The sequence below is a fragment of the Ruditapes philippinarum genome, unplaced genomic scaffold (assembly GCF_026571515.1).
Source record: "Ruditapes philippinarum isolate M1 unplaced genomic scaffold, ASM2657151v2 ctg1309_1_1_1_1, whole genome shotgun sequence".
Taxonomy (NCBI): domain Eukaryota; kingdom Metazoa; phylum Mollusca; class Bivalvia; order Venerida; family Veneridae; genus Ruditapes; species Ruditapes philippinarum.
Window position 1 is genome coordinate 54,891 of NW_026855469.1, and position 13,296 is coordinate 68,186.

Sequence of the window (13,296 nt, forward strand, 5' to 3'; positions counted from 1 at the left end):
GACCTATAAACCTGTGATAAATACCCCCTCCCCTCAGGATTTTATTGAGACTAATGGTAATACCCCAAATTAATGTTTTCCACCGAGGAACTTGCGGCTTTGTGAGAAAACATACTAGGTAAATTTGTAAAATTTAGATTTAAAGATATATTACGCTCAAATTTGATATTTGAAAATACTGATAATTTCTATACAGTTTTTTTTAAATGTAAAATAAATATCTTTTTAGCATACACACAAAAGATATATTAAGTTTTGAACACTACACACTATATGTAAACACAGTATGAATACATAGTGTCATTAAAAAACTGGCATTTAAATTGAGCAATTATAGGAAATGCAACTTTCCAAACATGGTTTGTAAATTCTTTTTTTTCAAATAGACATTTTGATTAAGAATCTTTAGATTTTTATAAATTTCTGCAATAAAAATATTTTACATAAAGATGAGCATAGTATATGTTTAACATTTCTATAATATAGGCACTTTACACTGGGGGAATTGTAAACTAAAGTAATTACATATAAATTATCATAAATAGGAATATACATTTACAAATTAGTATAAATAGTGAGTTTCAAATATCTTTCATTAGATAAAGAGAATTGATACTTAATAAACATGCTAAGATTAAAAAACACACTATTACATTGTTAGACACAAATATGTTAAAGTTATATTGAAGATTTTATTTTATACAAAACATGTGTATGTGAGGGAAGACTAAATTATCCAAATATAACAAAATACAGGTATCTGTGAATATTTACTTGGTTTTTGTACAAATGGAAGCACTTTTACTGGAGTCCTCAAAATTTTAACCCTTAACCTACTGAATTTCTTAAAATGGACTTTTCCAATTTCCATTTTGGAACAGTTCATTATCATTTTTAGGTAATATCAAGGTGAGAATTTGAAGTTGGCCAGCCAACAGTATAAAGCCTGGTCAGACTGCACAGATGTACAGGCTGGCCTGGCTCTATACTGGTGGCAAACACTAATCACTTTTGCCTTCAACAGGGTAAAGGTGAATTTATCTTTTTTTTCGATGTCACAAGTCTATGATGTCATTTACTGAACAAAATGTTAACATGATACCTCCTGTATAAGAGATAGTAAAACAGATATAACAAACAGTTCACTAAAGTTCTATGCAAAAATAAATAACAAAGTTGATAAATACACATACCAGTACAGTTATAAATATGAAAACGGTAAACATTTGAGCTATGAAAAAGTTAAAAAATAATATAAATTCAGTAACAAATGTGTGAAAATCTTAATACTTCTCAAGTAAAAAATACAAATAACATTGGGGGTTGTTCAGGATAAATTATGATAAAAAATTTGTTTCATATTCTTAAAGGCCCATTATCCCTTAGACAGGCAATCATTTTTATTGCTCAGAAACTTTTTTATTTTTGGTGTCTTGTTACAGTTTCCAAAAATTTACTCATTTGCCACAAAGTTAAACTATTTGTTGCTTCTTTTGCTCTGATGGCAGTTGGTTTAATTATAGTGAATTAATATTTTGTATGGAAGTCAAAAATACTATTTTGTTTACATTTTGCTTACTTTACAACACATTACAGAAAGTTCAGTCCTAGTTTTTTCAGTTAATAAAACACAAAGACATGTTTGACATTTGAAGATATTTGGAAAACAAGAGCGATCAGTAATCACATGTGTCGCCTCATTATGGCCAATTTCATGTTGGGACAAATTTTGTGACAGTCGGACAGACAGACAGACAGACAGTGCACAACTAGACTTGGTACTGATCATTCCTGTAAAGTTTGGATAAAATTGCACCAGTAGTTTATGAGGAGTAGTCCGGACAAGCTTTTGCGTATCTGGCAACACACAGAAAAAAACCACCTTTTATCAAAGGGCCATAACTCAGCCAAAAATCATTCAACTGGAAAACCCGTGCAATATGTGCAAGGACTTGAGCTACAGATCAATCCTGTAAAGTTTCATTGAAATTGCATTAGTGGTATAAGAGAAGTAGTCCGGACAAACTTTAAAAATAAAAATTATTAAAGGGCCATAACTCAAACAACAAGAGCTGTCAGAAGGACAGCGCGCTCGACTTTTTTAGTGCTTGCCTATAAAACAAAACTTTGACAGTTAAGGGCACACAAGACTTTAACTAGGAATTTCTAAGTACAAATCAAGAAACATTTTCACAGAGTTATCTTCTCTTGCTTACAGATAGGTCTCATGATGGCACATAAGAACTCCAACTTCCAAAGTAATATCTCAAATGGTTAAGTCAACAAGTGGACAAGAATGAAAATTTTAACTGAGTTTCTAAGTCAAAAAGGGCCATAATTCAAATAAAATCCTTAACAGAATTACCTTCTCCTGCCCATGTTTTGGGACCATGATGGTAAACAAGTATTCCAACTTTCAATTTAATATCTCAACCAGTTCAGTCAAAAAGTTGACTGGTACAAAAAAAGTTAACCAAGATTCTAAGTCGATAAAAGGCCTTAATTTTTAAAACAAATCCCTGACAGAGTTACCTTCTCTTGCGTACAGATGGGGGTAATGATGTGAAATAGCATTAAAAGTTTCAAAGCAATATCTCAAAGGGTTAAGGCAATAAGTGGATTTTACCCATATTCAATGTATTTTCTAAGTCAAAAAGGGGCATAATTCTGTCAAAAACCTTGACAGAGTTATTTCCTCTTGTCTGTTGATGAAGGTCGTGATGGTAAACAAGTATGGTCAGTTTCAAAGCAATACCTCCAATGGTTTTGAAATAAAGTGAGGTGGTACAAAAAACTTAACCAAGCTCAATACACTTTCTAAGTCAAAAAAGGGCCATAATTCTGTCAAAAACCTTGACAGAGTTATGTACTCCTGTCTGTAGATGGAGGTTATGATGGTGAACAAGTATGGTAAGTTTCAAAGCCATACTTGTAATACTTCTGAAATAAAGTGGGGTGGTACGAAAAACTTAACCAAGGTGTGACGCCAACGCCGACGCTAACGCCGATGCCGACGCCGGGGCGAGTAGGATAGCTCCCCTTTTCATAGAAAAGTCGAGCTAAAAATCATTGAACCGGAAAATGCACAACTAGACTTTGTACTGATCATTCCTGTAAAGTTTGGATGAAATTGCACCTGTAGTTTATGAGGAGTAGTCCGGACAAGCTTTTGTGTATCTGGCAACACACAGAAAAAGAAACCTTTTTATCAAAGGGCCATAACTCGGCCAAAAATCCTTCAACCGGAAAACCCTTGCAATATGCGCAAGGACTTGAGCTACAGATCAATCCTGTAAAGTTTCATTGAAATTGCGTTAGTGGTATAAGAGAAGTAGTCCGGACAAACTTTAAAATTAAAAATTATTAAAGGGCCATAACTCTGACAAAAATCATTGAACCAGAAAATGCTGACAATATGCACAACTAGACTTGGTACTGATCATTCCTGTAAAGTTTGGATGAAATTGCACCAGTAGTTTATGAGGAGTAGTCCGGACAAGTTTTGTGACAGACGGACGGACAGACAGACGGACAGACAGACGACGGAGAAGTGATCCCTATATGTCGCCACTACTCCGTAGAGGCGACACAATCCCTATATGTCGCCACTACTCCGTAGAGGCGACACAAAAATGGATTTCTGAGTAAAAAAAATTTTTTTTTGCATTAATTAACTTAATACTGGCTAATTTCTTGTATCATTTTCAATTAAAAAAAGCCTGTTAACATAATTTAACATAATTAAGCTTATAAAATTTAATGTAGGTATACCTCTGCCACTTCTTTATACAACTTCAAGAAGGTGGCACAAGATTTTTGAACTTATGCTATACATGGCCTTGTGTGCAAAGTAAAATTCTTATCATTTTGATTTCACTCTTAAGATGGTTATAAAAAAAAAATTCAGCCACTTTGAGCATTGCTACGTTAATGACAAATTGCTGACCAGATTCAAACAGATGATATTTTAGCGATGATAAAACTTCACTCTTGCTTATCATGCTCCTCATCAGATTCCTGCTCTTCCTGCTCCTTTGCTCTCTGTATTGCTTCCGCCTCCGCTCTAGCGATGTTTTCATAATGAATCATGAACACAAAAAATCCCGTCAACAGGTTCAAATTATCTATAACAATCCTCATCTGGTTCCAGTAAGCCATTCCACGATATGACCAGTACGAGAATTTCATATCCACTAAAATTGTTATCGCACCGATCAAGAAAGCCATCGACATGGAAATATCTCTTAGGAAATAACCAGAAATGAAGCACAGTCCAGCACATGTGAAGATTATGGTTAAGAAATATCTCGCGTAATTCCCGCCAGGGATATTTTCAAGAACTGCGCGCTTGTCTTCATAGCTTTCGTTGATTAGATACGCTGATCCGAGGAGGTACGCTGATATACACAGTTCTCCAATCCTGTGTATTAAGTTAGACTGTCGGTTGCTTTTGATGAATGAATAAATCAAGTATACACCTAAACATCCTGCATGTCTGCTTGCTATACGATTCTAAAAGAAAATAATATTCTATATATTCTGTTATATAACAACAATACTTATTTTACTTGGGTTTAATTATTTCTTCATTTATTCTGTCTTATTGATTATTATTTAAATGTAGTTGTCCAAACTCCAATATATATATTTATCAGTTTTGTATTAACTTAAGGATTAAATAACCCATTAATATACAATAGTTCAATACTAATATAATATTATAAAGAGTGTTCTTTTTATGAAGCCTGTTCAATAACGCATTTTTTTCTCTTGTTACTATTTCAAATCTATAATATTCTACAAATGAGCAGAATGTTTCACACATGTGTCTTGTTTATAAATGCCCATTGCATGCTATTTGCTGACCATTTTTATTATCACCGCTTTCAATATGCTTCTGAATTATGTTTTGGTTGAATTCAATTATTAAGTCAATGTTATCAATTTTCTTAAAAGTGTATCGATTACTGATTGACAGGAAAATATCAACAATACAATGATATCATTTCTATTGATGACGGCTCATATATATCATACATATATATGAGCCGCGTCACGACAAAACCAACATAGTGGGTTTGCGACCAGCATGGATCCAGACCAGCCTGCGCATCCGCGCAGTCTGATCAGGATCCATGCTGTTTGCTTACCAACTCTATTACAAGTAGAGAAACTGATAGCGGACAGCATGGATCCTGATGAGACTGTGTGGATGTGCAGGCTGGTCTGGATCTATGCTGTTCGCAAACCCATTATGTTGGTTTTGTCATGACGCCGCTCAATTATATTGATAATTAATCTGTAGTCATTATACTTACCCTAACATGTCTTGAGTAGTTGAACTGCCTGTTAGTGTATGCATTAATGGTGAGGTATACAAGTACTGCGGAGTATACAAGTGTAGCAAATCTCAGTTTAATTTTAGCTGTCATCATGCACCCGGTGATGAAACAAACCACGGCTATCCCATAAATAAGGTGGGGATGCATTGGGGGATACCTGAAAATTATAAACACATTGAACTGTTAATTATAGCTAGACATCGATAAAATTTCAAAAAACGCTTAATTCCGTCCCCCAAACTTTAACCATCTACATAAACAATATGTTTAAGTGATTATTATATAACAACAGCTATTATTATTGTTCTATGTACTTAAATTGTGGGTTGAATATATAGTCTTTAAAGTGAGGAAAATTGTTAATACAGGATGACTAGAGAGTGAAGCTAACTACAGTCCTATTGCTTTCATGCCCACAGACTGGGGTTGGGGAGAAGGTCCTGCTCCACAGATTTTTGGCTAGTACATAAAAACCCTCAGAGGATATTAAATTTCTTTTTTTTTTATATGAAAATCAGCAAAAAATTTATTTCCAGTCAAAAAATTTTGCCATGCCTAAGATAAATTCCGATATATTTTGTTCTGTGTCACTCAGTCAGAATCTCACTTCTAGAGGATAGATATTGCCCAAACATGAGATATTTTAACATAGCAAAATATCTTAACTCTTATTACAATTACAACTTTATGGCCTGTCTGGAATTCAGAAAACTAGTAAAATGCAAACCCTATATGGAATATGGTTTACAACTTGTCGAAATTTTGTGACAACTTACAGGCCCTAGTGTAGTGTCAGTACAGGCAATCACCCTACACATGAATTTTTGAGCTGGACCACATCTATTTTACAAATTACATAATATTCATCTATTATTTAATCAATATTTATGTTTCTCTACGAAATCACTCGGATTACTTCTAGGGTTAGGTTGGGCTTTTGGGTTAGACTGCTAGAGGGCAATGGGTTAGGAATTTTAAAACATGGATTTTGCTGCGGACAGAATCAATATTGGCCTAATTGGGGCACTTTGTTTAAATTGCTCCAATATCTTAAAGACCTTCATTTTACCAAATTATATTCAACCATGTTTTAACAAGAAGTGTTGTCACATAAGATATTGATTTTTAATATTTTGTGCAACCTTGAAAAAAAAAATCTGAATAAAACAAAAATGCAAGACGAATTTCACCTGACCTGCAAATGTTGCTTTGGAAAAAATGGGTGGGGTAATGTAAACAAAGAGCTGTCATTTATTGTATACAGGGGAAATGTCCACAAAGAAGTAAAATACTGTTACTACTTACTTCTCCATTTTAAGCGCTCTTTCTGCTAACAACATGATTAATGATATTGCCTGAACATACGGGAACTTTGCTAAAAGGAACTCTGGAATTGCTCTACCGGCTTTCGATATGGAGGTCGCCATATTGGTTAATACAAGTTCCGGATTTTCCCACAAGTCGGAAAATTGGAGACCGAAATTTACTGGAACTCTTTGAACAGTTTCACCCGCTTTTTCATCTTTTCTGAAAAATCAAATATATAACTTTTAATCAGTTATTACTCTCTTGTAGGACTTTTTGATCTCGTGTTTGTTATGCCAGAGTTGTCTCTGGGACTTAAATTAAAAGTTTAATTTTTGAAGACCGCTCTAATTAATTAAAACAAGATCATATAATTATTCAAATAAAGTGTAAAATAAACATTCCTTGTCATATCAATGTTTTTTTCTTTGAAATATTGACATATAAACGGTTTCGTGCAACTTAAGAAAAATTAAGCCCCCTATCCCACTACCCACCCCCTACTCCTCCCCATATCCCATTTGCATTAATTTTTACATTTGCGTACTATACATATAATTATGAAATTACAAATATGTGCGAAAAAAAATCATTATCACCAGGGTCAGATAAGATTAATCAGATAGTTACTACATGCCACTGTATGTGTACTTTAATATATACCGACGTGTAAGACGCAATTTTAAACGCATTTCTGATCCTTAAGCCTATATATAAGAATTATCTTTCTTACTGAAAACCTCGAATTAACAACATACTTTTTAAAGCGGGGTTTCATGTAATTCTATACAGAATTTTATCAAAATCATGCACGTTATGCACGTAGCAATAGATAGTAAAAAAAAACAACAACACTGCCTGTGTGGTAATAATACAAGATAAATTTACTCAAACTTATCATTAATTACACTTATTAAATATACCAACTGCAAAAAATAATTATTTATGTATTTACCCATTAATAGCATCTTCCCGTTGATTCTTTTTCCCAGTCTTTTTCATCTTTAACCTCTTTTCTAATCCACTTCTTGCAGTATCTGACTCTAAACTAACACCGTGGCTATTCTATGCATTCTCAGGTCTTCCCGGAAGTTGATGAAGGAAAACATAATGAATTATCCATCACACATCTCGCACCCGCAGGCATTTTAAAGTTATAAAATGACGGTTATTATTAGCGATTGTCTTTTTGAAGATGTTGAATTCAATTTATTGAACATAATATAATTAATTAATTTGAACAGGCATAAGTGACATATCGATCTGGGCAAAACAAATAGTAGGCTAGTGTACATGGATTTATTTTGCCATCTCGTTCCTGGGTACTTAGTCATTAAACGGGGAAAAAAGAAGAAGAAGAAAAAAAAAGAGTTATTTAAAAAAATGCCAAGAAACAATTTAAAACATTAAAAAGAAACAACAACACACCAACCCACCCTCGCACGCACACGTGTATATGTTGTGTCATCTTAATAGCATTTACTATAGAAACTTCATTGTTTTTTGCTGTTTCTATTTTGTTTCAACGGCAAAAAGTAATTGCATGCATATTTTTATTTACAGCGGTAACCTGCATCTTGGCAATATATAGCCCCTTAAAACCAACTGTAAACTATGTTTAGTATTGCAATACTGAGATAGCAAGTTTTTGACAGTTGTTGATTGCCCCATCGACCTAATTTCTGCTAGACCATGCGTCCTTTATGGTAACTGCCTGAACATAAAATATAAGTAAGACCCCCGCCCCACTCGCTCCCAGTCAATTTATTCGTCAATTCCAAAGCTCGACATTGAGGAGATCATTTTCATTTCCTCAGGAGCGTCCGAGGGATAATTTTTATGTCTGAGGGCTAATTCTTCCAATTAACACACCATACAGAAATACATGTATATGTAGTCTGTTTTGATAGGTTTAGTGCTAATAAATTGATTTCCATTTATCCTGTGTTGACCTTTATTTTTATCTTACCACATACTAGTATCGGTAACGTAACCGTTCTACGGACAATAACGTATCGACTGTTCTAGAATCGAAATAATATTCCAACCCTAAAATGCTGTGTGCTGTGCTTACAAATGTTACTGTATTTATTTTCAAATGTTTGATTCTTCTTTTCCCGCTTTGTCGGCGTTTATACACCGTATATTGTTTGTTTGTTTGTTTTTGGGTTTTACGTCACATCGACACAGTATAGGTCATATCGCGACGTTCCAGCTTTACTGGTGGAGGAAGACCTCAGGTGCCCTTCCGTGCATTATTTCAGGCACGAACGGGTACCTGAGTAGAACCACCGACGTTCCGTAAGCTAGCTGGATAGCTTCCTCACATGAAAGAATCCAAAGTCCCTGTCGGGATTCGAACCCACAGAGGTGACGGGCAAGTGGTTTGAAGTCAACGACCTTAACCACTCGGCCACGGACGCCCCTACACCGTATATTGAAATTATAAGTCTCTGTATGGTGGCATAAAGGGGCCATCAGAAATATTTTATCTACCACGTGCACACGCGATAGCTACTAAGTGCGCATATAGGAGCTATTACGTGCGCACTTGATAGCTATTACGTGCGCACGTAATGATTGACCAACGTAGGGGCTATCGCGCGCGCACGTAGGAGCTATCTTGTGCGCATGTAGTAGCTATCACATGCCCACATAGCAACTATTGCGTGCGCACGTAGTAGCTATCACGTGGGCACGTGATAGACAAACTATTTCTAATGTCCCCTCTATGCCACCGTGTCTCTGCCATTTTAGAAGTTTTTGTGGGTGCAATACGTACCCGCCAGTACAAGTGAGCTTCTATATCTAGATAAATATTTATTTATGACATAATATACATACAACATGTATATACTGTAAATAATGGGAATATGAGTGGCACTATTAACATCCTCTATAACACGTGAAGAAGTTACAATTACAATGTTTACCGTATCTTCTATTCCTGTAATATGAAGGTTCTTTCAATATTTTACTAAAATACCCAGAACTTACAGAACGGAAGTGACAAATATATTTTTGGGTATTAGTTACTCTTCACGGTATACCACCTGTAGATGTATACATAAAACAGATTGTCGCAGGCAAAATAGCCAACATCATGGGGGGGGGGGCAGCTCGTGGTTGCAGAGTACTGCTTTCTTTGAAAAATATGTGTTATTACTCGGAAAAGTGAAATTATGTTGAAAATTACCGCTGGGAAAATTGCAGTTTACAAGTGATGCCATTACCTACTTTACTTATGATGTAAAATGGATCATGTTCAAGTTTGATAGAAATTAAACCTAAAACACGTGTTGAGAAGCAGACGACATTTTCTGTACCGGCATGTGAATCAGAAATATAAAATAAATACATAATTAATGTTCATATAGTGTACATTTTATTTCTATTACGATATATATAGCTTACAACCAAAATATCATCACAAACAGTTAAATGGCACCTTGAAATGAAACACTTGAAACAATATTTGAGCGCCAAATTAAATTCCCGGCTATGAATCACGTGTCATTTGTAGTTACGCGAGTTGACGTCATCATGGCAGCTAATAGATTAAGAGAAAACTGTCCGGAAGTTGATATATTATTACTGAATCAACTCCTATTGAAACTTTACCTTTAATTGTGTGTTACAACAGTAAAAGTAATTTTAATGCACACTACCATAAAGTCACGTGATTTATAGCATGAATAGTGTGAACAGCTTTTAAAATCGTATCATGGCTCAAATTTTTGATACATATAATTTCTTGGTAAATAGGACAGAACCAACTAAAACTTGATATAATATTACTGCCATTTTATTACAAAAACAAAATTTCCGGGGAGGTAACTAGAGTTGGTGTTTTTGGACTAGATTTAACCAGAGAGTTATAGTATCTGTAATATACATGTATAAATCTCTGACTCAACAATGCCCATTTTTCACTTTTTATTTCACATCTTTACCTTGCCAAATTTAAGCATGTTATTCACAATGTTAACAATTTATCTAAAAAATTTTTTTAACAATTTTGGTACCAAGTGTACCAATGTTGGAGAGGTCCATTAAAGCTACATGCCTCCAGAAGAGTAAAAATATTTCAATAAAATCAAACTTGAGACAAATGTACTAAGATGTTAGAAAAAGTAAAAAGTTTCAAGATTCAAGTAATATTTTACATGTTCTGTGTGATTAATGGCTAATTTTTCAGTATCTACAGCTATATTTCTACTGTGTTTCTGATGCAGTAAAGGCTATTTATGCATATTTTGACCACTTTTTGGTATTTTACGCGTTTTGTAAGTGCAATTGATAATGTGTAAATTGCCTCGTTTTGGTTACTTCACAATATTACACATTCAAATGAATTTTCAAATTTTCATGAAAATTAGCATGAATCTGGAGGCGTGCTGCTTACAGTACATGTATATTACGTGTACATAATAAAACTTATTTTGTGATAGTAACAAACGGATTTAACTGTTAATATTTTAATATCAACTACATGTACAACTACATCAAATTAATAAGAAAAAATACTTTGTAGAGGACAGGTCACACTTATAATAATTAAGAAATGGACACTCAATTAAGTCACATGGATTGGACTGCACCATTTTCAAATTAAAATAATCAACACTTCTGTCAAATATAATCTCTAAAACTGACACTATTGCATTGCACAATAGTCAATACATCTAAAAAAAAAAAGAAGAAAAAAAGAGAGCTAAAATGCAAATGACACACAAGTTAAATAACTGGCTTTAAAACAAAAATTGAACACTCCTTAACATTTAGCACTATGATTCCTGGTTAAAATCATGCTATATTTCAAAGAAAGATTACAAAGGCCAAAGAAAAAACTTTTTCTTACAAAATCTTTAATTAACATTAACCGATATATAATAACCATACAAATAAATATAAGAAAATAATACCTTTATTCCCAACATCAAAGAGAGAGAAAAAAGAAGAGAAAACCTTAACAGATGACCCTATCTCTTTAGTAGCATGAAATCAGTAACAAATTAATTATTTTCTTTGGCCGAACAAAATATACATGTATATTGAATATAAGCAATCCTGGCACACTCCATCTTTCACACTTGCACCAGCAAGCGCTGACATCCCTTCAATAAAACAGTGGACAATTCCAACTTGAAGAAATATACTGTTCCAGTCTAAGAATGGAATGGTTGTCATGCACCAACTATAGATAGCACTTGAGTCTTTGGTGTATAGATATAATGTGATAATTGTGCTACAATTCATCATGCTCAGTCTTGTTTTGCTAGCACTATAGCTGTCCGGCATGGTATATATACCTGCAATGTAAAAGATAAAGAAACATTAAAGGCCCAGAACAGACATATCATTGTCACAAGGAAAATAACAAACACTTAAGGCCCAGAACAGTTTCAAGTAAAGTCATTGTCTCAATAAAATATAACCAACATTAAAGGCCAAGAACAGTTTCTGATGAAATGCCATTGTCTAATATATTTTTATACCATATAAAATGAAAGTTATTCTTTAAGGTGTTTCACTTTACAAAAAGGCCAAGGGATTTTGGCTATCAATTTTCTTATCTTATCCTCATCAGGAAGTCAGAGCAACACTCCTGGCACATTTTTTTATATTTACTAGTAGAGGAAGAGTCTAGTTCTCCACTGTGTGCATTAGTTCAAACAAAAGCAGGAATGTGTCTAGAACAACACATTTTCTATAAGAATCCAATACAAACTCATTCCATTACATTATTTAACATCCTTGTAAGATCTGAACCGACAGGTCTATGGAACAATCATATAGTCAAATCCGTGAACAAAGATCATCCAAGATAGAGGTAAATCGTGGTCTTTATAGTCAAGACAAAGTGGTCTTTATTTGGAGGATACCTGAATTCATTTTAATAACTGAGGGTTATAAAAAGGTGGCCTCTATATGCAGGGTGATCTTTATTCAAGGTTGGTCTTTAACGGAATGTTTGCCTGTATTATAGGGCCTTCTAAGATACTTCATTTACTAAAGCTAGTACATAAACTGCTGTTATCATTAAAAAAGAATTAAATGTCTGAAGACACTTTTTTTTGTTAGATCTTTAGCCTGCTGGCAGCAACCAATTCTACCCTTGCAAACCAGTGCAGACAAAAATCATGATCAGCACTGTCTGCTGTTTATGAGTCAGTACTAATTTTGAAAAAAAAAAATCCGCTAAAAAAATTGTAAAAATGATGAATGATTTTGAATCAGACCGAAAGATGGACAAGCTGTATTTAAGATATTTTGCGTGGTAGGAGTTTATCTAGGGCCGTCATTGATGGAAAATTTTGTAGTGATATACCCAGAGACAAAATATTGACGAATATATCAACATATTGACTTTTGATAGTAAATAATTAAGAAAAACATTTAAATATGTCTTATAAATTGGGGAAAATGGTGTTATGCATTCTTGTATTTGACATTACAAATACTACAAACTTACAGAAAATTTGTTTTTTCTGTTATTTTTGTCACTGACTTTTGAAAACAGAGTTTAAAGTTTAAGGCTGGAAAAAAGTGACTTCTCTTCTCAGGCAAATTAGAGAGGTATATTCACTAACAGAAATAAATAAATTTTTATTAGCTTGTCTCCATTTTTTTAAAGTGTGTATTAATA

At 33.8% G+C, this 13,296-nt stretch overlaps 2 protein-coding genes across 2 annotated transcripts in view; both read right to left on the bottom strand.

Moving 5' to 3' along the window:
* Positions 1-3,597: 3,597 nt before the first annotated feature.
* LOC132743440 (transmembrane protein 101-like) lies at positions 3,598-7,706 on the bottom strand. The gene is made up of 4 exons (XM_060731960.1): positions 7,603-7,706; positions 6,648-6,869; positions 5,319-5,499; positions 3,598-4,512 (listed from the first exon to the last, which is right to left on the bottom strand). The coding sequence occupies exons 1-4, from the start codon at positions 7,647-7,649 to the stop codon at positions 3,985-3,987; spliced, it is 978 nt and encodes a 325-aa protein (XP_060587943.1). The 5' UTR covers positions 7,650-7,706; the 3' UTR covers positions 3,598-3,984.
* Positions 7,707-10,009: 2,303 nt separating this feature from the next.
* The window catches only part of LOC132743442 (1,4-alpha-glucan-branching enzyme-like), a 57,198-nt gene continuing 53,911 nt past the window's right edge, over positions 10,010-13,296 (bottom strand). The window contains exon 15 of the mRNA XM_060731963.1: positions 10,010-11,959. Within this exon, the coding sequence (XP_060587946.1) occupies positions 11,912-11,959 (48 nt within the window). The 3' untranslated portion in view covers positions 10,010-11,911. The remainder of the gene's footprint in view (positions 11,960-13,296) is intronic.

Coding starts and splice junctions, on each gene's coding strand:
- LOC132743440 (XM_060731960.1), bottom strand. CDS start 7,649: ATGAAAAAGACTGGGAAAAAGAATCAACGGGAAGATGCTATTAATGG. Junction 6,870..7,602: donor CGGGAAGATGCTATTAATGG/GTAAATACATAA, acceptor TTGATTTTTCAG/AAAAGATGAAAAAGCGGGTG. Junction 4,513..5,318: donor ACTACTCAAGACATGTTAGG/GTAAGTATAATG, acceptor ATTTTCTTTTAG/AATCGTATAGCAAGCAGACA.